The sequence below is a fragment of the Melospiza melodia genome, assembly GCF_035770615.1.
Source record: "Melospiza melodia melodia isolate bMelMel2 chromosome 7 unlocalized genomic scaffold, bMelMel2.pri SUPER_7_unloc_1, whole genome shotgun sequence".
Taxonomy (NCBI): domain Eukaryota; kingdom Metazoa; phylum Chordata; class Aves; order Passeriformes; family Passerellidae; genus Melospiza; species Melospiza melodia.
This window is the reverse complement of record NW_026948497.1, coordinates 3,331,957-3,358,313: the sequence shown is the minus strand read 5'-3', so window position 1 is coordinate 3,358,313 and position 26,357 is coordinate 3,331,957. Positions and strand designations below refer to the sequence as shown.

The 26,357-nt window shown below is 52.2% G+C and overlaps 1 protein-coding gene and 1 pseudogene across 1 annotated transcript; one reads left to right on the top strand and one right to left on the bottom strand.

Moving 5' to 3' along the window:
• The window catches only part of LOC134432716 (uncharacterized), an 899,340-nt pseudogene that overhangs the window by 344,594 nt on the left and 528,389 nt on the right, over positions 1 to 26,357 (top strand).
• Positions 23,192 to 24,347, bottom strand: LOC134432787 (zinc finger protein 239-like). The gene has a single exon (XM_063181697.1). It carries the CDS (start codon positions 24,330 to 24,332, stop codon positions 23,424 to 23,426), a length of 909 nt encoding a protein of 302 aa, XP_063037767.1. The 5' UTR covers positions 24,333 to 24,347; the 3' UTR covers positions 23,192 to 23,423.

Below are 26,357 nucleotides of genomic sequence, written 5' to 3'. Positions count from 1 at the left end.
CCAAAAAGCTGACAAAAAGAGATGGCGGCTCCTCTGCGACCTCCGACAAATTAATAATGTAATTGAAGATATGGGCTCTCCCCAACCTGGTATGCCATCCCCAACAATGCTTCCCCAAGACTGGAAATTAGCTGTTATTGATATTAAAGATTGTTTTTTCCAAATCCCCTTGCACCCTGACGATGCACCACGTTTTGCATTCTCCGTCCCTTCTATTAATATGGAATCCCCTATGAAAAGGTACCATTAGACCGTTCTTCCTCAGGGATTAAATGTATCTCCTGCTATCTGCCAGTGGTATGTCTCTTCCCTGCTTTCCCCAGTATGTGCAGCCGCAGAGAAGGCCATCATCTATCATTATATGGATGATATCCTTGTGTGTGCCCCCAATGATGATTTACTCACACATGCACTTGACATAATGATCGATGCATTGATTGTTGCAGGGTTAGAGCTCCAGGAAAAAAAAGTTCAAAAGATGCCACCTTGGAAGTATTTGGGCTTAGAAATTGGAAATAGGACCATTGTTCCTCAAAAACTAGAAATCAATCCAAGGATCAAGACCCTTGCGGATGTCCACAAGTTGTGTGGGTCTTTGAATTGGGTAAGACCATGGCTTGGTCTGACTAATGAACACCTTGCCCCTCTTTTCAATTTATTGAAAGGGGGAGAGGACCCAGGTGCTCCTAGGTCTATTACCCCAGAGGCACAGAAAGCTCTAGAAAAGGTTCAGATTGCAATGTCCACAAGACAGGCCAACCGATGCCGGCCTGACCTGCCATTCAAATTTATCATCCTAGGTAAGTTGCCACACCTCCATGGAATTATTTTCCAGTGGGAGGAAAAACAAACACCTAAGGCAAAGAACACACCAAAAAAGGACCGGGACCAGAGGGACCCTCTCTTGATCATAGAATGGGTTTTCCTCAGTCACAAAAGGTCCAAGAGACTGACAAAGCCTCAGGAGCTGGTAGCAGAACTGATCAGAAAAGCAAAGACCCGGATCAGGGAGTTAGCAGGATGTGATTTTAAGTGCATTCACATTCCAGTTGAGTTAAAATCAGGTCAAAATACTATGAAAATACTGGAACAATTGTTTCAAGAAAATGAAGTGTTGCAGTTTGCTCTGGATTCCTACTCAGGACAAATTTCGGTAGCGCGGCCCGCTCACAAATTGTTCGAACAAGATGTTCAATTTACCTTAAAACTGAGAAGTGCTCTAAGTAGGAGACCTTTAAAAGGGGCTCTAACTGTCTTCACAGATGCATCCGGGAGGTCCCACAAGTCCGTTATGACTTGGAAGGATCCTCAAACCCAGCAGTGGGAGACAGACATTGCTGAGGTGGAAGGTTCACCTCAGGTTGTTGAATTGGCTGCGGTTGTTAGAGCCTTTGAAAGGTTCTCAGAACCATTTAATCTGATTACAGACTCTGCATACGTGGCAGGAGTAGTATCCAGGGTAGATCAAGGAATACTGCAAGATGTGTCTAACATCACACTTTTTGAATTGCTCTCAAAACTGGTAAAGTTAGTCACTCACCGAGAGCAACCATTTTATGTGATGCATGTCAGGTCACACACTGACTTGCCAGGGTTTATTGCTGAAGGCAACAGAAGGGCAGATGCTCTTGCTGACGTGATGGCCACTCTCCCAAATGTTTTTGAACAGGCAAAAATCAGCCACCAGCTTTTCCACCAAAATGCACCTGGCCTGGTTCGTCAGTTTAACATCACTCAAGAACAGGCCAAAGCGATTGTGGCCACATGCCCAAATTGCCAACAACATGCACTCCCTACAGTGAGTACGGGAGCAAACCCAAGGGGACTGAACAGTTGTGAACTGTGGCAAACAGATATAACACACATACAGTCTTTTGGACAGCAGAAATATGTTCACGTTAGTGTAGATACCTTTTCTGGAGCGGTCTATGCTTCTGCCCACACAGGAGAATCATCTATTGATGCTATTAAGCACCTCTTACAGGCTTTTTCTTTCATGGGCATCCCCAAGGAGCTGAAAACTGATAATGGGCCTGCTTACAAATCCAAGGAATTCGAGAGCTTCCTGCAGCAATGGGGAGTAGAGCACAAAACTGGCATCCCCTACTCCCCTTCAGGTCAAGCCATTGTAGAAAGAACTCACTGTGATATTAAAAGGGTCCTGGACCAGCAACAACAGGTTCTGAAGGTAGAACCTCCCCACATCCGGTTATCCAGGGCGCTATTCACAATCAATTTTCTGAATTGTTCTTTTGACAGCCTGAACCCACCCATCCTACGCCACTTTGGGGGGAGCAGTCATAAGTTAATGAAAGAAAAGCCTCCGGTTGTAGTAAAGGACCCTGAGACTTGGAAAATGGTGGGACCTTACAAATTGGTTACTTGGGGACGTGGATACACCTGTGTGTCCACCCCCTCTGGTTTAAGGTGGGTTCCTTCCAAATGGGTAAAACCCTATGTTCCCAAGGTCTCAGAGAAATCTACAGAAGCACCCCAGGTTGCTCATGCTGCCTGGTGAAGAAAACGCCGCACGCTTTCTCTGGAGGAAATTCCATTTAAGCCTCCTATCTGGAATAGTTTATAATATATGTTTGTTTCAAGTTTTTGTACCAGTTTAGATCCCACTGTTCGTGTGTAGCCTCGAGATGCCACGAGACCGAGCCTGCTTCTCGTCCTACTCGTGATCATCCCACCTGCGATCTCCTGCATAGTGCCTCCGCCCAAACCACATATGGACTACCTTGACAAAGGCTCTCGGACATCAACAGAGAAACTGACAACTAGCTGAATGGACTGTTCAAAGGCTGGGGACTCTCGGGCTGGTTGAGATCTATTCTGAAAACTGTGTTTTAGTGCTGTTTGTTTTTCTATAGTTGTGTAGTTGTTAGCATTGTTTTTGAACTAATCAAACGCATGGTTCTCAAGTTAATTTCAAGCTCATCTCCCCCTCCTGAGGTCTACCATTTGGAAGCCCTCAGTGCTCCAATGGATGACCTAGAAGCCTCAGTGGAAAACACTGACCCTCCTGTAGAGGAAGATCTGATTTACCAACCATGGTTTGGCAATCATTCTGCACCACAAACACAGTCCTCTTCTTTTTAAACAAAACTAGGGGGAGATGTTGTGGTGTGCTGTAATGTCCCATTTTGGCCTTCCAGGTCATTTCCCCAAGTGTGCCTATGCCTCTCTCCATTCCCCCTTGCCCCCATGCTGAGTGAGTCCTGTCAATCAGGCTTAACATTCCAGCAACGCGTCGTGTGGTTCGTCAAGTTCAAAGGATGCCCCTATGCCCAGAGGTCATTGGCCTTTCTGGGTGTCATCTTCCCCTGAGACCCTGCCCCTCTCACCTGGTTGGTGGCTCACCTGTACCTCCCCTCCCCCTGTCCCTGAGCTTAAAAAGGTCATCAGACCATGCAGCCGAGATTCTGTTGGAGCAGTTGCTCACGTTCAGACCTCTGTAACCATGGAATAAACCTCTGGACATTAAACCCTCCAGCAGAATCCTCTCCTTTTTCTCTTCACCATCGCCTGAAGCTATTCCTCCTGAGGTAAACGGGGTTCCTAACAAGCCTGGACTTGTTCAGTGCCCAGTTGCAACCACCAGCAAGCCAAGGTATCTCTGGGGTGATACACCGCAGTTGCTGCCTTTGGCCCAGCAGCAAGCGTCAGACTGGCCCAGGCACAATCTAACTGGTAATATTGGGAGCCTTTTTCCAATACTGACCCTTGGATCTGTCTGCAAGCAGAGGGAATTGTTTTTTTAAAAGGGGATTACCTTCAGTTGAGCCACACCATTGTTTTCCAGTTGTTCACTAACTGAGTTATCTCAAAGCTTGCTTTCATTTTAATCTTCCTTATACTTTTTATGTTCACAAAATCTTTTGCCAGACAATCGTATTTATAAGGCTTTCCTGTTTCATCTTCCCCAACACACATTGAGTTTTAAGGTCCCTCTGCCCAAGTCCATCTCTACAAGTCACTGGCCATGTGGGCTCCAGAAAAACCTCCCAAACACCAAGATTCAGCCCTGAAAAAGCCTCCCAGGTGTTCCCTGTCCCTGGTTCCTCCCCTCTGGTGTTCAGAGGTTCCCCCTGTCCCAGCTGTTGGGTGTCACACTTGGATTGGGGGTCCCCTTTCTCGTCGTTGGCTGCCCTGCCCAGGCTGCTGGCAGTCCCACCAATGCCAAAAGCTCCCCCCGCTTCGCTCTCCCCATTTCGGGATGCCGGGGCTTTTTGGACTCCCGGGCTCCCTTCTCCCCTCATTCTCTGCTCTGGGCTGTGAATGAGACAAGGGCTGGTTGTCCCAGACCTGCCAAGTGAGTGCTGGAGTCTCTCACGCTGCATTTCCAACTTTCCTCGAGGGAAGCAGCCAGTAAAGAGACACAGTGAGTGATAAGAGGAGTGAGAGAATCCCCTGGGGTAACTGGGACTGGGTCTCAGAGAAGAGCTGGACCCCTCGGAGGAAGGGAGCAGAGGAGTTTCCGAGCCCAATCCACTAGGAAACGGGAGAAAAGGGGCTCCAAAAAATTCTGCTGGATTGAGGGATAAGAGAGCCCAAAAGCATCCGAAATTAAAACCTGCTGGGTTGAGGAATAAACATTCCAAGAGCATCCACGGTTGAGCAAAATTCTGCCGGATTGAGGATATGCTCAAGAGCATCTGGGGTTGGACAGCGCAGCTGGGTTGAGGGATATCCAAGAGCCCGGGGACTTGCAAGGAGCACCTAAAGTTCTAATAGGTGATGTGAAAGTGTATGGTAGATATAATTAAAGCTATTAATGTATAAAATATTGTAAAATCCACATTATGTCTTTTGACCATCCTGGCCAGGAGCAGTGTCTTATTCATATACATCCAGTTCCTGGACTTGGTTGAGATAAACATCAGGGTTTTCAATGAAAGAATAGAAGCTTCCAGGGTGATAATCGCTGGCTTCCCCGAGTCACCAGGTCCAGCCAAGAGTGATTATTGCCTCATCGATTACAGCTACCACAATGATCCACAGCGCCACCCTGATGCATGTGAATGCTGACTTCCCCAGAGTCTACTGACAACATCAGACACCAGGACTGAGTCTTTGTCCACCTCTGCTCAGGTAAAGACACGGTTATGCATGGGAAGAGACACAAAGAACATTCGGTCATCTCTGCCTCGAGCAGACTAAACTGTAAAAGAACTCACTGTGTCAGGCAGCATTTGTGAACAGGGGGAGACTCTGACATTCGGAGGTCAGATCCGTGTTCACTCAGCACCGAACCCGGGCTCGACGCTGACCCTCGGCCGTGGTGCTTTTGACAACCGAACTTCAGTCTCACAGACAAATTAATAAATCTTTGCTAAATTTTCTTATAAGTTTGGCTCTCGATTTGATCATTTATAACAGAAGGTACCTTATTGTTGTCTTGTTGTGTGTGAGAGTGAGTCACACACAAAATCAGCCTCAGCTTCCATGGTGGGTGGGAAGGGGGGGGCTGTGGAAAGAGGAGTGTGTGACCCACAAATAAGCCATTGTTCTCCTGGGCGTGTGGGGGGGCTGTGGCATAAGGTACAGGTGACCTGCAAAGGGGCCATTGTCCCCAGGGCGTGTGAGGGGGCCGTGGCTAAAGAGTGTGAGTGACACACAAATCAGCCTCACGGGTGAACGGCACCGGAGGCAGCAGAGTCAGGGCCCTCCCAGGAGGCCTGGAGATACTGAGACCCAGAGGCCACCCCAAGGTGAGGGGCGGCCACAGGGACCCGCGATTCTCTGTCAACAGGGATCCACTCTGTGTCCTGAGGGTGGGAAAGAATGTGTGGAAGTGAGTGAGAAATAAAAGTGTGTGAATGTAGATGAATGAAAGTATAGGTAATGTAGATTCCGTATTTTAAGCTTCACTATATTTCCTTGGAGGGAGGTGTATTGTAGTGAAATTAGTGTGAGAAAAAAGATTTTTATTTTTGTGTGTGTAGTTGAAAGAAAAGTGGTATTTAGGTTGTTAATGAATGTGAAAAACAGAGGCAGAAGATGAATAGATAAGATCTTGAAAAATGAGACAGAAAACCAGTAAGTTGGATGCAGGGAAAAAAAAGAAAAAAAAATAGAGATACAACTCCTTGCAAAAGGAGAAAATACAGGGTATACAGTAGTCGATGGGGAAAACATGCAAACTATGGAAAAAGGGACATTAACCTTAAACTAGTAAGATCAAACTTGTGAATTATATACTTTAAAAAGAGCACTAGAATATTTAAGACAAAATAAAGGCACTATATATACTGATTCAAGGTATGCCTTTAGAGTAGTACATACTTTTAAAAAATTTGGAAAGGGAAAAGATTACTTAATTCAAGAAGAAAAGGACTAGTACATGAGGAACTTATTTTAGAGGTTTTAGAGGCATTACAATTACCTAAAAGAGATAGCTATAGTACATATTAGGGAACTCCAAAAGGGAAAGACCCCAGAAATAAGAGGAAATAATATGGCAGATCACAAAGCTAAGGATGCAGCAGAAAATGGAGTTGAAAGAGTTATGTTAATATTAACTCCAAATGAGGAAAAACCGGAAATTCCAAAGTTTAAGCCGAGAAAAAAGACTTAAACAAGACAGGAAGTGAACAAGATAAATCAGGGAAATGGAAACTTCATGATGGAAGACAATTACTTAATAAAATGTGCTTCTAAGAAAATATTAGAAGACAGGCATCAGAAAATGCACTGGAGCACTCAAGCTTTGTGTGATCATTTTTTTAGGAACTATGGGTGCATTGGGATTTTTGGATTTGCAAACAAGTAACTGAAAGATGCTTAATTTGCCAAAGGATAAATAAAAAGATGATGAGACAAACAACATTAGGAGGTCATGAGTTAGCTCATTGACGATTTCAAAGTATCCAAGCAGAAGTTTAGATTTGCTAGGCTCTGGATTTATTTGTAAAAAAACACATTTAATCTAGAAGAAAGAGAATATGCCATAGGTTAGACAGGAGATTTCAGGGGAATAAAAACCTTTAAAGTATCAGAAAGCCCCAAGAAAAAAAAACAAGAAAAGTAAAAGGGGAAATGAAAGGGAAGGGAACAAGAGGAAAAATCAGAGAGTGGGATCCTCTGCAGGTCTTGCCCCCTCTGTTCACGGCCGAGGCGCCTGTCCCGGGTCCCGGCTCGCTGCCCGCCTCAGCTCCGCCCGCCCCGGTTTCCATCCAAGGTGCGGCCTCACTGCCCAGGCCAGCTCCACCTGCCCCTGCGCTGTCGCTGAATTTGTGTGCCCTGCTCCCACTGCCTGGCCCGCGGCCGCTCTGCCGGCCATGCTGGGGAAGATGGGAGTTGCTCTGTCCTGCCGCCTGCTCTGAGGTCACCGCGCCAAACCGCACCCAGGGGAGGTCCCAGCCATCCCATCCCCGGCTGCCCTGCCCGTGCCACCTGCGCTGCGCACCGCCGCTGCTGCCGGGCTCTCCCACCTGCCTTTGCTCTGCCGGCAGCTGCCAGATCAGCCGCCATCAGCCATGTGGGGGCTACCCACGCTCTGCCTCGGGCTCCACAGGAAGATCCCCCTCTGCCGATTCCGTCAGCAGACCCTGCCCACACTCCCACCGAGCCTCAGCGGGATATCCTCCCCTGACCCCGTCCTGCTCTGAGTTATGGCCCCTTGGCAACCACAGCTCCGGCTGTTCAGGAAAACTGTCTTGCTTTACAGGAAGCACCTTATTGAAACACTAGGAGCTCAGTTAAAAGGCAGCCCTCTCCAAATTCTTTCTCAAAACACACGAGAAAGGCTATAGAAGGTAAAAAAGTGAAAGAGTTAGCTGAAGGGATTGCTCTATTTCCGTTCAGAGAGGTTCCCATGGGAGGGATGCGCTGCCCTGCCCCGCGGGAGCCAACAGCGCCCCTGCCGGCCGTGCCCGGAACTGCACCCAAGTGGAAAGCGCCACCACCCAAAGGCCGGGACTGGGTCCGGGCTCTGTTTGCTGTCAGTGCCGCAGCTGTTGGTGTTCGTTTGCTTTATTATACACACTAGTAAAGAACTGTTGTTCCTATTCCCATATCTTTGCCTGATAGTCCCTTGATTTCACTAGTCTAGAAATTAAGAGGGAGGGGGTTTGCATTCTCCATTCCAAGAGAGGCTTTTTCTGCCTTCCTGAGCAGACACCTCTCTTGTAAAGCAAGACAAGCACCCGCAGGCAATGAGGGGTGCTGCAGGAGGGGCACAAGAAGGCCCTGCAGCACTTGGGCACAAAGGCACAGCAGGTGAGTGCAAGAAGGGAGCAGCAAAAGGCCAAGCTGAAGGCAAAGGCCAGGACACAGTTCCTACAGCCCCTGAGGGATCAACCCCAGAGCCCAAGGGGGCCCAAGCAACCAGGGCACGGGCTCGGCCACAAGCACCTGGCAGAGGCATTGCCCTCCTCGGCAGGGGAGAGCCCACCTGTGGTAGATAGGGAGAAGGCGCTGCGGAAGATCACGCGATGTCACGGAAAACCAGGACCCTTTGTTCCTCTAAGATAAGAGATTACCCTAGAAATGTAGCCCCACTAACAGTAGGAATGTTGCCCCACTAACAGTAATGCCAGTAACTTTCCACTCCTTACCCAGTACTTTTCCATTCCTTACTAACCATAGATAAGAAGGACAATCCCCCTTTTGACGTAGAGACCCCTTAGACTATAAGACCCCATGAGAAGAAGTAATAAACGCCTTTTGACCATCCACCATATTAGTGTCTGCGTGTGTCATTGGCCCGAATGGCCCTGGAGAGTGGGCCATCGTGCTGATCCTCAGAACCAGGTCGCCTGCCTTGCTCCAGAAGGCAACATTTTGGTGCCGGCACCCGGGAAGCGACTTGCGCCCGGGGAACGGGAATTCTCCTGGAAAGAGGACGATGGCTGTGGCAGCAGGTCTGACCACAGCGGGAGGGACGCCTCCGGACCAGCGTGGACCATGGAAGCCATTGCGAAGTTCGTAACAGAGATGCATGCACAATGGGGTATAGAATGTAAACTTAGGGATTTAACTCTCGCATTGCCGAGATTGATTAAGCTTGGGGCTATAGAAAGCCCTGTGGATATCCTACATTTGGGGGTGTGGGATAATTGTACAAAAGCTCTGGCGGATGACACTATGTCCTCGGGCTCAGGGAAAGCCCTAAAGTCGTGGGGCAGAGTTATCCAGGCTCTGCAAAAAGCTCGACAAGAGCAAGAAACTTGGAAAGCCGCGCGAAACTGTTTATTAGCCACGCCGCAGCTCAGGGTGGGCACAGCAACACAGACCACGGAGGGTTTTGGCCCAGGTGAGTGCGCAGAGGCATGATCGCCAGAACCCCCTCAGCGAGCAGACTCACCATCGGAGGGGGGAAAAACATGCGGGCGTTCTGGCAGGGGCTCGCAGAGGAGGCGCGTAACGCGGCCGGATTGTCGGACCCCGTAGGGTCCGTAGGTAAAAACGCCCCCCCACCACATGTGTTTGAAAATGGCGCCGAGTCGCGTGGTCAGGGCCGAAAGGAGGAGGCGGGGGGGGGAAATGCAGTCAGCCTGCTTAACAACTCATGTGCGGGCGAGCGGGGAGAAGGGGCAGCCCCCACGGAGGAGCGTAAGACCAATCAGAGCGCTCTATTCAAATTAGGTCCTTATAGGGCAAGGACCTCCCCCAGCAGGTTAGGCGGGGGGACCCCAGGGAGAGGGAACGGCCCGACCCCCGCAGGAAGGGGCAGGGTCGGAGCCCGAGAAAAAGGCAGAGCAGCCCGGAAACATCTGGACAGTCGACTTCTGGCTTGGACTCGGATTCGAGCTCTGAGCTCGAGAGGGAATCGGAGGATTCCGATTCAGATTCAAGCTTTAATAGAGAGAGAGCAGCGGCATGTAAGGTCACTAGTCACAGTGCTCCCACGTGGTTGAAGGGGATATCAGGGAAAGGCCGAACCCCACTTACAGACTGGCGGAAAATAAAAATGGCTTACACGGAATGGGCCCCGTCTGCGACACTGGTGTTCCTGGTGCGTGTGGGGGGGGCAGGTGGAAACCAAAGAACCAATTCCCCCGTAAACCCAAAAGATGTGCAGGCAATTGTTAAAGCGATTGCGGACAAGGGAATTAATTCTGCCATGGTTTCCACACTCATTGATAGCCTTTTTGGAGGGGACGACATGCTTCCCTTTGATATTAAGCAGACGTGTAGGATGATTTTTGATGGGGCAGGGATGATTGTTTTTAAACAAGAGTGGGAAGACAATTGCACGAAGCAGCTAGCCTTAGTAACAGGAGCTGACCATCCACTGCACGGCTCCAGCATACAGAGGCTAATGGGAACAGACCCCACTATGACCACCCCCAGGCGCAGGCTGAGGGCTTGCGGGCCCATGAGATCATGACAACAACCCATGCTGCCCAAGAAGCCATCCATGATGCTTCCAAAGTAGTAGCCAAACCCTCCACATGGTCTTCCATAAAACAGAGTGAGAGTGAGAGCTTCATTCAGTTTGTGGACAGGCTTCAGGCCGCATTAGATTCCTCTGCGTTGCCCTCAGAGGCTAAGGGTCCGCTGCTGGCAGAGTGCCTACGCCAGCAATGCAACTCAGCCACCAAGGACATTTTAAGATCACTGCCACAGGGGTCTAATATAGCAGCCATGATAGACACGTTGCAAAGGAGGAACATCTAGCTCCCATCCAAGCAGCAGTTCACACTGCAATAACCAGTGTGATGGCGTGCCTTAAGTGTGGCCAGGCAGGCCACTTGGCAGTAAACTGCCCTCAGCCAAGACACCTATCAGCAGCTGCTCAACCACGCCAAGGGGGACTTAGGGGACCGTGCTGGGTGTGTGGAAGGAAGGGGCATTTAGCTAAGGAATGCAGATCCAGACCGCAGGGAAACGGGAGAGGGAGGGGGCAGCCGGGCCATATCCAGCCTCCTCCCACCTGGAATATGCAGCAGCCCAGCTACAGCAACCCCTAGTGGGGCAGGGGACCCTCATACCCCATGCCCCCACAGGGAACAGTCAATTTCGCATCCCCACCTACAGTGCAATGGCAGAGTTATGCAGCACCACCAGTAACACCTTTGCACCCCCCACCGCCACAAGTCGCGCCGGTGTCACAAGACCAGCAGGGGACACCCCAGAGCGGGACCCCTGGGTGGCCTTGGCCATAAAAATAGGGAAAGAACCCCTGATGGTGTGGGGGACAAGCTGCCTTTACGGCACTTAGGATCCCCAGGTCATAGGCTTTCAGTTTTGGGCGGACACGGGATCAGACTGCACGATTTTTCCCCAAGCATATTGGCCCGGACATTGGCAATTCAAAGAAGTCCCTCCAGTGAACGGAGTGGGAGGGTGGTCCCGGGAATGAAAGCACCCAGCTGGTGGCTATAACACTTCACACGATAAAGGGACCAGAAGAGACAGTAGCGATCTACCCCTACATTTTGCAAAATTCTCCACCCCCGTTAGGAAGGGGCGTTCTTTCCATGCTAGGATTCAGGATTACAAATTTATCCTGAGCGCCACTGCTGTACACCCTCCGCCCTCCGCTGCCAATCAAATTGACTTGGAAATCATCAGACCTCATATGGGTCGAGCAGTGGCCCCTGACAGAGCCTCGAGCGGCAACCTTGCTGGACCTGATTGACCGCGAACTGCAAAAGGGTCACATAGAACCCTCCATCAGCCTATGGAACACCCCTGTATTCGTGATCCCCAAAAGGTCGGGAGAAGGCTATCGCCTCATCCACGACCTGAGAGAAGTGAACAAGACGATCCGACCCATGGGTCCAGTCCAGACACTGCTACCCACAAACTCAGCCATCCCCGCAGGGCAGCCATGCGCAGTACTGGACATGAAGGACTGTTTCTTTTCAATACCCCTGCACCCTGAGGACAGAGAATGATTCGCCTTTTCCATGGTGGTTCGAAATGGTGAGCGGCCAGCCTCCGCTTCCAATAGCGAGTATTGCCTTGTGGACAGCCCTGTCATATGCCAAATCACCGTTGACAAAGCACTGACGCCAGTCCGACACTTCTACCCCACCGCAAACATCATCCAGTACATGGACGACATCCTAGTCACAGCACCATCACCAAGCCAAGTAGATCACCTGGTGTCCACAATCATAGAAACCCTTCAGGCCAATGGCTTCGAGATCGCAAGCGCAAAGATCAAGAGAGGACCCTGCGTGACCTTCCTGGGAGTAGGGATCACAAGCTCCTACGTTGACACCCCCCCAAGGTGAAGGTCAGTCGAGACATCAAGACGCTCCACGATGTGCAACGCCTGGTGGGATTGTTGCAGTGGCTTCGCAACATCGTCCTGATTCCTCCTGAGGTCAGGGACCCTCTATATGACCTCCTGAAAGGAAAGCACCCCTGGGAACCCAAGGAGCTGACGCCGCAAGCCACGAGCTCCCTCGACTTCATCGAAAGCCAGATGTCCACAGGCACGCTTGCCAGGTGGAACGCAGCCGTGCCCCTGGACCTATACGTCCACTTTACACCGAAAGGGGGGAGTGGGAGCACTGGCCCAAGGACCTTCCAAAAAGTCCCGACCAATCCAATGGGTGGTCCTCAGAAGACCTGCTCGTGCATTTTCCCCGGGAATCGGATGCATCACTAACCTCATCATGAAAGGCAGGAAACTCGCCTTGAACACCTAGGAACCGAGCCGATAATCATCCACCTTCCTTTCCGCAAGCAAGTGACCACAGAGTCAACCACAATATCAGAGTACCTAGCCCTTGCTCTCACCGGCTTCGGAGAAGAAATCTCCTATTCCGCCAGACCACCCTGGACTCAGCTGCTGACTGCAGTCGACATGGACATGCCGCCAAAGGTCAAGGACCGACCGCAGCCAGGACCAACGGTCTTCACAGATGCTTCGTCCACGACTTCAACTGCAACAGCAGTGTGGCAGGCAGGAGAGCAATGGCATTGCGCCAAAGCGTGTGACCCCACACTGTCAGTGCAACAACTGGAGGCAGCAGCAGTGGTCTTGGCATGCGGACTCTTCCAAGATGAACACCTCAACATTGTAACAGACTCTATATTCGTGGCAAGGCTCTGCCTAGCCATGGCAGGACCAGGTGTGTCAACATCAGCAGCAGCCCTAATGCTGGAAGAAGCACTCTCCTCATGACAGGGCACCATGTCAGTCATTCACATCAACAGCCATGACCCAGTCAAAGGCTACTTCCAGATTGGCAACGACAAAGTGGACGCCGCAGAAAAAGGTGTGTGGACGTTGCAGGAAGCTTGTCAACTGCATGAGTCACTCCACATCGGAGCCAAAGCACTGGCAAAGAGATGCAAAATCTCAACAGCGGACGCAAAACATGTGGTAGCCACTTGCCCTCATTGCCAGAAGTCACCCCTATCGACCTGTGGGGTCAACCCAAGAGGTCTCAAGCCTTCAGTCGGACTTCACCTTGTGTCAACTCCTGAAGCCCCGAGCATGGCTTGCAGTGACAGTGGACACTTATAGCGGAACGATCATAGCCACACAGCACCACAAAACTAACTCCAAGGCCACAATTCAGCACTGGCTGACAGCCATGGCTTGGCTTGGTATCCCCAAGCAGATCAAAACTGACACCGGTCCCAATTTCACCTCCAAACCAGTGCAAGAATTCGCCTCAAAATGGGGCATCACATTAGTGCAAGGTATCCCGTATAACAGTACCAGGCCTGCCATAGTTGAGAGAGCAAATCAGACCCTGAAAACCAAGCTAGAAGTGTTGGCGAAAGCAGAGGGCTTTGCCAATTCCATTCCCCCAGGAGATCAGGCACGTATACTGGCAACCGCCTTGCTAGCAATTAATCAATTCCCTATGGGAGATGAAACAAACAGTCCCGTTCAAAAGCACTGGGCCGACTGAACGCTAGAGGAGGGCCCACAGGTTGTAATTAGAAATGAGTTAGGCGAATGGGAACGGGGCTGGAGGCTGATGCTCACGGGGCGAGGGTACGCAGCTGTCAAAAAGGACGGCAAAATCAGGTGGTGTCCACTTAAGTCAATCAAACCGGACATTCACAACGAGCAGAATGAGACTGATGAGAATTGTGAGTTTCTGTTTACTGGACATGCTTGTGGGATGTCCTCGTGACACGTACATCCCAGTTCCAGAGGAAAGTGACAGACCACCAAGCCGCCAGGCAGCGCCTGAGAGACCTGCACGAGTGAGACCCAAGCATCAATGGTGTTTCTGTGTGATTTTGCTGTTGGGGCTTGTTGCCAGAGGGCAAGCCAGCCCAGACCACTACCCCCATCGGCCCTTCAGGTGGGTCATGCAACACCTTAGTAGCGACAAGGTGCTCAAAGAAATCACCACACTGAACACCCCATCCTTCATGCTCCACATTACCGACCTGTTTCCAGGACAACCAAAGGTAGACCCCAATTCCCCACATGCCACACACATGTACCTATCCTACTGGTGCCCAGCTTCAAACCCAGGAAAAAGCTAAGCAACCACCCAGGGTGGGGACATTGTAGGCACCGAGGCTGCGAAACCATTGTTACAGATGCCAGACTGTCAGGGCCTGGGTGGGATCCACAAGAGCCCGAAAAATTCTTACAGTTCACCTGGGCACCCACCGGCTGAAAACACCTGTCTTTCTCCAGGGAAGTTTTTATCGAAACTGCCATAAAATCCCAAAATTTCGGAAATGCACTGGCTACAACATGACGGTTTTGCAGCCAGATCACCCTAGTTGAGCCATAGGCAAAATGTGGACAGTAGTCCTTCAAGGGTTGAAAGAGAGGGTGAATGTGTGAATTATCAGGCTCCAACCGTCGGCACCCCGAGCAGTCAGACCCAACAAAGTGATTAAAAGCGCACCGAAAGGGAGAAACGCGACCCACCCCAAAGCCTTGCCCACAAAGGTCAGCAATATCCCGACCGGCCATGCGGAAGCCATTCAGATAGGCCGCTCAGCCGGGTCGGACTCAGACCCAATCCTTCGTATGTTAGAAGCTACCTACCTATCCCTGAATGAATCCAACCCTAACCTAACTGACTCCTGCTGGCTTTGTTACAATGTTGAACCCCCCTTTTACGAAGGAGTCGCTTTAAACACTTCCTTAGGTTACTCCACAGCCGGTGCCCCTCACCAGTGCAGATGGGATATCCCCTGCAAAAGAAACACCCTGAGTCAAGTCACAGGCTGAGGCAGATGCTTTGGCAATGCCACCCTAGCTAGGCGGAAAGGCAACGTCTGCACCAAATTTATCAAGCCCGACAGGAAAAACAATAAGTGGGTAGTCCCATCCGCATCTGGGATGTGGGTTTGCCAGCGATCTGGAGTGAGTCCCTGTGTGGTCCTTGCCAAATTCAATGACTCTAACGACTTTTGTGTCCAAGTTCTAATTGTTCTTTGGGTCCTGTACCACTCAGATGAAAAAGTGTACCACCTTTTTGACGAACCTAGCCGGCTCCACAAAAGAGAAGTAATAACAGGTATAACTATCGCAATGCTGCTCGGCCTAGGAGCAGCCGGAACGGCCACGGGTGTCTCAGCCCGAGCAACCCAACACCAAGGACTGTGCCAGCTGCAAATGACCATCAATGAGGACCTGCAAAGGATCGAGAAATCCATTTCCTTTCTAGAGAAGTCAGTCTCCTCACTCTCAGAAGTGGTCTTGCAGAACAGGTGAGGACTGGACCTCCTGTTCATGCAGCAAGGGGGCCTGTGTGCCGCCTTGAAAGAGGAGTGCTGCTTCTACGCAGACAACACAGGAGTTGTAAGAGACTCCATGGCAGAACTCCGAAACAGACTAGCTCAGAGACAGAAAGACAGAGAAGCCCAACAGGGCTGGTTCGAGTCCTGGTTCAATCGATCACCATGGCTAACCACACTAATTTCTACCCTAATAGGTCCATTGGCAATGCTACTTTTAGCTGTTACCTTCGGACCATGCCTGCTGAACAAGCTGGTCTCATTCGTTCAGACCCGCCTAGAACGGGCCAACATCCTTTTCATAGGCCAGCAACAAATGCTGTGAATTCAACCAGGGAACACTGCCAGTCACAAGATTTTCTAAACTTGCCTGGCAAAAACTTACTCAGGTTTACCAAACCCCTTTCCTTGTCAAACTACATCCTTATACCTCATTTCAGTGCCTATGTATATGACTACCTCATTCATTTGTGAAAAAGGGGGGGGGGGAGATGTGGTAGATAGGGACAGGCGATCGGAAGATCACGCGATGTGACGGAAAGTCGCAGGACTCCTTTTCCCCTAATCCCTTAAGATAAGCGATTGCTCTAGGAATGTAACTAGGAATGTAGCCCCCCTAACGATAGTAGTGCTAGTAACTTTCCACTCCTGGTAACTTTCCACTCCTTACGAACCATAGATAGTAATGCAGACCCCCTCTGATGTAGAGAGACCCCTACGACTATAAAACCCCACGAGATGAGATAATAAAGGCCTTTGACTGTCCACCACATTGGTAGCTGTGTGCTTCTCTGGCCCGAGTGACCCTGGAGAGTCGGGTCGCCGTGCTGTTCCTCAAAACCAGGTCACCTTGCCTTATATCAGAAGGCAACATGCAGCTGCTCTCCATTCGTCTCTTCCAAGACGTGATTGCCTTTGTAGAGAAAAGCCCCTGAAGAAGCCTGGGAGTCAGAGCCTGCTCCCACTCTTCTTCCACTGCCACGACGAGAACCAGTGTGTGGCACAGGTGAGGCCTCCTGGGTGTCCCCATGGAAGGGGGCTCAGCTGTCTCCCCACCCCCTGGCACCTGACGGGCTCCAGCCTCCTCCCAGCCCTGGCAGAGAGATGTGGGTCCTGTGGCCCGGGCTGCGGTGCCATCTCTGGCTCTCTGCTGCTCTGCAGGCCTCTTGGGAAACGCTGCTTTCTGCGGTGAGGTTCCTGAAGAGGAAGGATCTCAAGCAGCCGCTGCAGACGGATCAAATGTAGAGATTTGCCAAGTGCTTGGTAAGGACAGCCTGGAATGCCCAGCCCAATCCCTGGAGCAGCCGCCTGCCCACGGCGCCCAGTCTGTGGGGCTGGCAGCTGTGGCCCCTGCCCAGTGCCGCACGCAGGGGCACCAGCCTGCGCCCCACACGCCGCTCCCTTCCCTGGGCTGTGTGGGCTCTTCTCCAGGCTCCTTTGGCGCCAAGGCCGGTGCCGATGGAGCCCTGAGCCAGCCGGGCTCTGCTGCCGGGCGGCACCGCGGCTCGCCGGGCCCTGTGCCCCGTGCCGAGCCTGGCGCCTGCAGCTGCTGGCCAGGTCTCGGGGCTCTGTGGGCAGGTGGAGCAGCGCCGGCCGTGGGGAGTGCCCGGCCAAGGGGCAGGGCCCGCATCAACCCTTTCCCACCATGCCCTGCCGCTCTCTGCAGCTGGCAGAGGACAGGAGCCGAGCGGCCGAGCACCTGCGCCGGGCCCTGCCATACCTGCAGAGCGCACAGGAGCCCCTGCGAGAGGCGGCTGTCAGGTTCATGGGTGAGCGCCAAGCCTGGCTCCCTCCCCAGCCCGCCCCATTGCCACAGCTCAGCCCTGGCCTCGCCTGCTGTGCTGGCAGCAGGATCAGGGCACAGGCATGTGCAGCCCCCACTGGCTTGGGCATTGCTGCTGCTGCCCTCTGGCAGCCATGCCCTGGGGCGGCAGCATGCGCCAGGGGCCCAGGCTGAGCCCTGCCGGGCCAGCAGGGCGTGTGACCTCAGGACTGGCAGCGCCCATGGGCGGCAGCTGTGGCTCTGAAGGCAGGACACGCTCTGTGTTCCCCAGGGATGGCCGGGCGCTACCTAACAGGGCAGCAGCCGCAGTTCCGCATCATCTGCAGCGGTGAGTGAGGCCCGCGGGCTCTCGGCGGGGGCTGCCGCTGGCAGCTGCGTTCCCTGGCAAGCCCACCGACGGCTCCGCTCCCTGCGCGCCCCAAGGGCAGCGAGGCCACAGCACAGACACCTTGCAGGGGCCTGGGGGGCATTCCTGGCCAGCAGTTGCCAGCTTGTCCTTCTTGGCTCCTGCTTCCTCCAGGCCGTGCCAGGAGCTGCGTGGCACGGACCAGGCTGGAGGCTCTGCCCAGCTCCCCACAGATCCAGCCTCTGACTGTGCCTCTGTTTCTCTCTCTGCAGCCCTTCAGGACATGACGGATGACAGCAGCCCTGCCATCTCATGCCTGGCGCTTCAAGCTCTGCACATCCTTTTAGCTGTACAGAGCGTTCCCTCCTCCCGGCTCCAGAGGATGCGAGACCAACTCCGCCATCTCTGGAAGTCGCGGCCTTTCCTGTGTGCCCGTGGCTGAGTGTCCTGCCGCGGCGCTGTGGAGAACTGATCCGGGAGGCTGCGTCTGCTGAGGCCACCTGAGCCTGCGGGGAACACCTCTCCTGTGCCAGCACTTCCTTTCCCTTCACCCACTCGAGGAAAATTAAATTGCTGTGTTGGATACCCGGGTGTCCAGGAGCTTTCTCTTGGTGCACAGTGTCTTCAGGCCAATGGAGAAGAGGGGAAAGGTTGCTTGGTCTGCGCAATTTGCCCAAGCGTGCGGTGTGGAAGGGAAAGTGACCAAACGCCCCTTGGCCTTTGGTGGTTCCTGCAGGAATGTTTTTGATGCTGCATCGAGTGTTCTGGAGCTGGGGGAACAAGTGTGTTCCGTGTCCATGGAAGAGCAGAAATTGGCAGGATGTGTCTGCTTCCAGAGCTTGTCTTGGCTCTTCCTTCACAGTACTGGCAGCATCTTCAGAGACACAGCACACGCTCTCTCATGCCAGGGTCATCCCAATCTTCTTAACTTGCCCAGGCTCCTGCCAGGTTCACCAGGGAAACTGGCTGCTCGTGCCAGTCCATCCCCTTGCCCAGAAGGCACCCGCTTGTGTTTGGACATGAGCTGCTGGCCACAGGTAGAGGGGCAGCACCCGCAGCATTGGCCATCAGACGCTGGGCTGATGTTTTCATCCAGAGAGCAAGAAAAACAGCCAGAAGCACACAAGGCAACATGACAGTATCTCTGTAAGAATGGCATTGCCCTGTGAAAGTCAACAATGGATGGTGATTTTGTGCTGCAGATAATCACTTCCGAGCAAAAATCATTCCAGGAAGGGCCAACAGCCTCTGCCTTCTGATGGATAGCAAGGGTCTTGGTTTGGAAAGACAGGAGTCTGCTAAGGAAGGCAGGAGCCTCCCCTGAAATGGAGAATGTAAACCCTCCCCACCCCTCCTGATTGCTATAAATTTTAAATTAAGAGGCTCTCAGGCAAAAATATGGGAGCAAGAAATAACAGTTCTTTACTAGGGAAAAGAAAAAAAAAAGAATAAAAGAAACAATGCAGTATACTAGAACAACACCGACAGAGTCAGAACCCAACCTGACACCCTGTGGGGTGTTGGTAGCAGTCCAATTGGAAATGTGGCTGCAGTGCTCCTGGAGGGTCAGGTGTGGTTCTGTTGGAGCAAGGGTGTCCTGTAGAGAAGCATGTGTTTTTCCTCTGAAGATCCCATGGAAGAAGAGACAGCTGCTGTTCCTCTGGGGAATCCCATGGAGAAAGCCCTGCTAGTGTCTCAAAAACTTCTGGATTATACCTGGGTAGCAATGCTTGGCTCCTCCCTCTGGGCGGAGCATCTCACAATGGGATTTAGAGTTCTTATCAGTCATGCAGTGACATTCAATCGTCTGTTATCAGCAGATGTCCCCTCCAGAGGGAGGTGTGAATGTGGTCTCTCAAAGAGAGATAAGGCAAACTGCCCACTTGCCCACTTGACAAAAGATAATCTGCCATACAGATGGTAATTGTAAACATCTTGCATTGCAATCTTCAACACTCGGATATTTTTTAAAGAAAGGAACGAGGTATTCACACCAGAAAGCAGCCACAGGACAGATAAATCTTTCAGGAAAAGAATTTATTGCTCTATTATCAGAAGAAACTAAGTTTTTCCCACCTTGCTCAGCCCTGAAGACTCCATTAGCATTCAAAGGAAGAAGTTGACACTGAGCAGACAGAATCCTTTGTTTTAATAGAATTTAGGCATCATGCATGAGTTGTATGAATATGCAATAGGCTATTGCTTTTAAAGGTTAATCTCTTTACATGTGTGTCCTTGTTTGGACTTATTTTCCCCGGAAAAAGGTACCCAGAGCTTCGGTAACACTTTGCTCTTATTGCCTTGTATTGTCCTACATCTCAGTTATTCAAATTTTTATTACTCTAATTATATTACTATTTTTATAACAATTTTATTATTATTAAACTTCTAAAATTCTAAAACCAAGTGATTCGCGTTTTTCACAAGTACAACCTCCAGTGCAGGCGAGCAACTGGACTACAGCCAACAGAAACAATAAAGACTTGAAATTGATCCTTGCGAGAGTCTGTCCGAATTTTCCCTCATCTGCCTCACGATCTGCATTTGCGGACCACTGAATAGAAGACCCCCCTCTCTGAAAACCTCTGGCTTTGTAGGAGAAAGTTACACATGCCAAAGGCGCCGAGACCTGAGAGCGTTGCTAAGCCATTGTTCTCACAGGTGCTGTTTGCTGTGTGCTACACTGAGCCCAATGAGAAGAAGAAGGGGGCACCGTGCCCTTTGTGCAACAACAGCCTTGGAAGCTGTCCCACCTCTTGGCCTGGCTGGACTTCTCCTGAGTTTCAGGTGGTCCCCCCACAGAAGACCCTCACCTGTTTTACAACCACCGGGACAGACAGACTGAGATGTAAGGAGCCTCTCCATCAAGGACTGAGACATGGAACCCCCATGTGAAAAGGCCCCTCTGCTCCTTCCAAGGACCGGGACTGAAACCCCCAGCCCGGGGCAGGTGTGTGGGGGAGGCAAGCTGACCAAAGCGAGATGTTTGCCCGCAGGTTGTGACCGCTGGACCAAGAAGACAATGGCTCTCGTTTACTGAGAGCATGGACTACCTGTTACATCTATTCCTTATTGTATCTGTTTCCCCATCCTCGCAATTCTCAATAGAGTTATCATAATAAAAACCTCTGAGTTAGCGAGAGACTTCGAGATCTCCCCGACGTAACAGGCGGATCCTCGACTGGACTGGACCAAAGGACTTTGTCTCTACGTTTGGCAGCCCTATTCCCTCTCTTCCTCTGTCTTTTTCTCTCCCTTAATCCCTCTATCGCATTTTGCTGTGGTCATTCAATAAAGGTGCATTTGTTTTGATTATCATTGCAAACCCCCTTGTACCATGTCAGTTCTTTTTGCACCCTGAGATCAAATCCATGAACCATCACGAAACTTGTCCATAAGGACAGATAGTGACACCCCCCGAGGACCCCTCCCCAAATTCCCCCCCAAAGCCCCCCCAGCACCCCCAGACCCTGCTAAAACATCCTCAAGTTCCCCCCAACCCCTCCCCAAATCCCCCCCAAGCATCCTCAAGACCCCTCCCCAAATTCCCCTCATGACCCCTCCAGGACCCCTCATCTATCCCTGCGCCTCCTCAGCAGCTCCCGGAGCCCCCCGTCCTCTCCCAGCGCCTCCCCCGCTCTCTCCAGCGCCTCCCGCAGGACCCGCCCAAGCCCGGGGCGGCTCCCGGGGGTCCCTGAGGGGGTCCCTGAGGAGGTCCCGTGGGGGGAAGAATAGGGGGCGCCCGCTCCATGCCCGGCCCGTGGTCAGGGGGCGCTGCTTTGGGCTCGGCTCCAATTGGTTGGAGACGCGCGGGGAGGTCGGGAGTTGCTGATGGGAGACGCCCGGTGAGTGGTTGGTTTGATAGAGGACGCAGTGATTGACAGGAGACGGGCGAGGGAGGCGGGTTTTGCCGAGGGGAGGCGCGCCGTGATTGGTTGGTTCAGCTCGAGAGAGGCGGGAGTAGCTGAGGGGAGACCTGCGGTGATTGGCTGATTGGGCGCGCGAGAGGTGGGCAGTGGGGAGGCATGCGGTGATTGGTTGAATCCGCGCACGGGAAGGCCGGTGTTCCTGAGGGAACACCTGCGGTGATTGGTTGGTTTGGGGTGGGGTGCGCCATGATTCGTTAGTTTGAGAGATGAAGCGTGGTGATTGGATGGTTTGGGGTGGGGCGTGCTGCTATTGGCTGGGAAAAGTCTGGGATTTTTAAAGGACTTTCCCGGTTTTTTGGGGAAAAACACTCAGATTTTTAAGGAAAAATTCCCGGATTTTTGAAGGAGAAACATTCCCGGGTTTTTTGACCCCACATGACCCCAAAAAACCTAAATAACCGCAAAACACTCAAAATAAACACCAAAGAACACCCAAAAAACTCCAAATACCTGAAAATAACCCAAATAAACCCAAACAAATCCAAATAACCCAAAAAAAAAACAAACAAAAACCCCAAAATTAAACTCAAAGACCCCCAAATGATTTCAAGTACGCCGAAAAAAATCCCACATACACCAACATAACTCCCAAGAACCCCAAATAATTCCAAATAAGCCCAAATAAACACAAACAAACCAAAATACTTCGAAATAAACACAAAGAATTCCAAATAACCCCAAATAAACAGAAATAAACCAAGTAAAACCCAAGAAAACCCCAAAGAGTCCATAACTAACCCCAAACAAACCCTAAATGAACCCAAATAAACCTCAAGAAACCCCTGTTCCTCCGGTCCCCACCCCAAAAAAGATCCCAACCAATCACATCGCGAGGCACTGATGACGATCCAGTTGCTGGGCGCAAACTCAGAGCACTGGTCCCACCCAGCGATTTGCAGCCAATCAGCGCCCGGCCCGACTCTGACTCATGACTTGCCGGGCACAGACCAAGGCCTCTCGCTGCAGTAATTACGCAGAGTCCGTGCAGGGTAATTTCCAGCGAATCAGAGCATGTCTCGCTGATGACTCTTCAGTTGCCAGGAGCGGAATTTGGGGAGCGGGGGGAAGGTGACCCTGGGGATGGGCTGGGGACCCCAAATTAATCCAAAATGGGGTCAGGACCCCAAAACGGAGCAGGAGGGGCCTGGAGCACCCAAAACCAAACACGGGGAAGGGACTGGGGGAACGATTGGAAATAAGAGAGCGGGAAAAAGAGAGTCGGGACCCCAAAATAGAGCTGGGAGGGGAATGGGACCCCCAAATTTACCTCGGAGGGGGATGGGAGGCCCAAACCCGAAGACAGGGCAAAGGCAGAGCCGTGGAGTTTTTACAGGATATCCCAAAGGTGGAATTGGGGTTGGGGTCGGGGAGGAGTTCTTAGCAACACAAGAAGGGTGAGATCAAATTCCTGCCTCTTAGCAACAGCAGCAATCCACACAGAACCTGTCCCCAAAACCTAAATTCCCTCTAAAACAACTGAGAAATTATGCAACGTCAGATATATTCGATCAATTTCCTTCATTTAATCCAGTTTTGGGTGTTTTTAAAGGATGAAGGTGAAGCAGAGGAAAATTAAGGCCAAACCAAAAGGAGAAGCAGCCAGGTGTGTCCTCAACATGGATCACAGGGAATGTGAGTGACCAAGGCTGTGCCCAAAGTGCCTCCTCCAGTGGGGGATGGAGCTGGAGCAGCGCACGAAGCTCTGCCCACACTCGGGGCACTCGCAGGGCTTCCCTTAGTGGTGTCTCCGCTGGTGTCGGGTCAAGTTAGAGCTCCAGGAGAAGCTCTTCCCACACTGGGGACACTCGTAGGGCCTCTCCCCAGTGTGGATGCGCCGGTGGGTGATGAGGGTGGAGTTGCGCTTGAATCCCTTCCCACAGTCGGGACAGCGGAAGGGCCTCTCCTCTGAGTGAATCCGATAGTGCAGGAGGAGACAGGAGCTAGTTGCAAACCTCTTCCTGCATTTATCACACTTGTAGGGCCTCTCCCCAGTGTGGGTGCGCCGGTGGGTGATGAGGGAGGAGCTGTGCTTGAATCCCTTCCCGCAGTCGGGGCATTGGAAGGGCCTCTCCTCTCTGTGAATCCGATAGTGCTGGAGGAGATGGGAGCTGGTCTTGAACCTCTTCCCACACTTGGAACACTCATAGGGCCTCTCCCCAGTGTGGGTCCTCCGGTGGCTGATCAGGCTGGAGCTCTCTCTGAAGCACATCCCACACTCAGAACACTTGTACGGCCTCTCCCCAGTGTGGATCCTCTGGTGCGTGATCAGATTGCCGCTCACACTGAAGCTCTTCCCACACTCCCCACACTCATAGGGCCGTTCCCCAGTGTGGATCCTCTGGTGCCTGATCAGGTCGCCTTTCCACCTGAAGCTCTTCCCACACTCCACGCACGTGTGGGGCTTCTCCCCATCATGGAGCTGCTCATGGAGCACCAGCTCCGAGCTCTGGCTCCGTCTCCGGCCACCTTCCTGGCCCAGGCTGGCTCTTTCCCCCTCAGATCCCCGCCGGCTGCGTTTGCAGCCCCTCCTCGTGCGGCATCTCTGGGGCTTTTCCTCCCCGCTGGCTTCCTGCGCCGTGGAGCCGCTCAAAACGGCCTCTTCCACCAGGTTCTGACGCAGGCATTTGTCCTCCCTGCTCTCCATGCTCAGCTCCTGCTCTGGGGGAGGAAGGACAAGGACAGGATGGGATTTGCCTCCACGCCACAGGCAAGGCCAAGGAGATCCCCCCAGGGCTGAGCTGCCGCTGGAGCCATGCTGGGCTGGGAGATGGAGCAGCACAGTGGGGAAAGGGGCACTCATCGCCAGCTCAGGGCTGTGCACAAATCACAAACAGGACTGGACTGCTGGGAATGCCTCCTGAGCTGTGTGATTTTCCAACATCTGTCTCATTACTTGGTTATGACAATGGCAAAATGTCAGCAGCTCATATCACAAGTAGTAGAAAAAGAACTTCACGTTAAAATTTACTTTAAAAAGTTTTTGACCAATCATGCAAAGCAAAAGCATATTGACATTAGTTCTATCCAAGCACTATAAGCACATTGACAGTTAAAACAATGCTTGCTTATTTCAAATACAATACCTGCCTGTAAGCCTTAAAACACAATGCACAGAGCTCCATTATTAATCTTGGAACTTCCCAATATCTTGCTAGATACACTTTTCAGCAGGTTAGGGAGTTATTCTAGATAAGCATTAATGCACACAGACCATTGTTCTATTTCTCCTTAATTTCAACTTCTTATATAATTATTCTGCTGACCAATCTATTGGCTGCTGCAAAGCTTCAATCAGTTCTAATGTCTCTGAGGCTTGTCTTTTGCAGCTTTCCCAAAACCCTCTGATTTTAAGAATCCAGAGACACTAATTTCCTCCTCACCTTCCTCAGTGTCCCTGGCATCATCCTTGCAGCCTCCAAGAAGTTGGCAAAGGGAAATCCTGGTTTGGGGATTAAAAGGGATGAGAATGTTGAGTTCCCTCTGCCCGAGTCCATCTCTACAAGCCACTGGCCATCTCGGCTCCAGAAACACCTCCCAAACACCCAGACTCAGCCCTGAAAAAGCCTCCCAAAAGTTCCCCGTCCCTGGTCCCTCCCCTCTGCTTTTCAGAGGTTCCCCCTTGTCCCAGCTGCTCGGGGGTCACGCTTGGATTCGGGGCCCCCCTTGTGCCTTGTGTCTGCCCTGCCCAGGCTGCTGGCAGTCCCAGCAATCCCAAAAGCTCCCCCTGCTTCACTCTCCCAATTTCAGGATGCCGTGGTTGTTTAGGCTCCCGAGCTCCCTTCTCCCCTCATTCTCTGCTCTGGCCTGCAGCAGCTACAAGGAGTCCCCCCTGCCCCTCTCCAGGCTCTTGAGGCTCCCGCCAATGGTGCCGCTCCCCCCTCTCTGGGCTCCCCACTTTGGGCTCCTGGGGGACACAGGGCTCTGCTCCTCCAGGCTGCCTCTGCCGGCAGCCGCCACCGCCACCCCCCGATGTCCCCCCAAGGGGCCTTTTCCACTCAGCCTTGGACTTCTTCATTCTCAAACACCCCCCCAAAAACTCCAACCCAGGGACCCCCCGGGATATTCGAGTCGAGCTCCCCCTCCCCGCTCATGGGTGCGATGGGGGGACGATGATCCCACAGGTGGGGGCTGCGAATTCAGGCAGGGATGGACAGCGTGGCTCCCTCAGCTCAGCCTCCATCTGCCTTTGTCCCTCCTCTTCCTCCCGCTCCTCCCCTTCCTTCCCCCCTCCTCCTCTGTCTTATCTCCACCTCCTTCGCCTCAACCATCCTTGCTCTTTCATACCTTCTCCTCTTCCACCTCCCTAACCCCACCTCCTCCTTCCATTGCTGCTCTCTCTACACCTCCACCGCTTCTCTTCCATCCCTTCTCCCCCTGCTCCTCCCCTCTAACCCCACCTCCTCCTCCCCCTTCATCCCTGCCCTTCCCTCCCTCCTTCTCCTCCCCCAGCAGCAGCCACACCCTCGGTGCCCCGTTCCGGCAGCCCTCGCAGCCCGCGGCAGGAGCGGGGATGGAGCCGGGACAGGTCGGGATGGGCAGCGCGGGGCTCTCGGCTGCTCCAGCCGCTGCGGGCGGGGGGAACCTGGCCCGGGCCAAAGGAGAGGCAAACTGGGGAACATCACAAAGCTAAGGAGGCAGTAGATAATGGAGATAAAAGAGTTATGTTAAT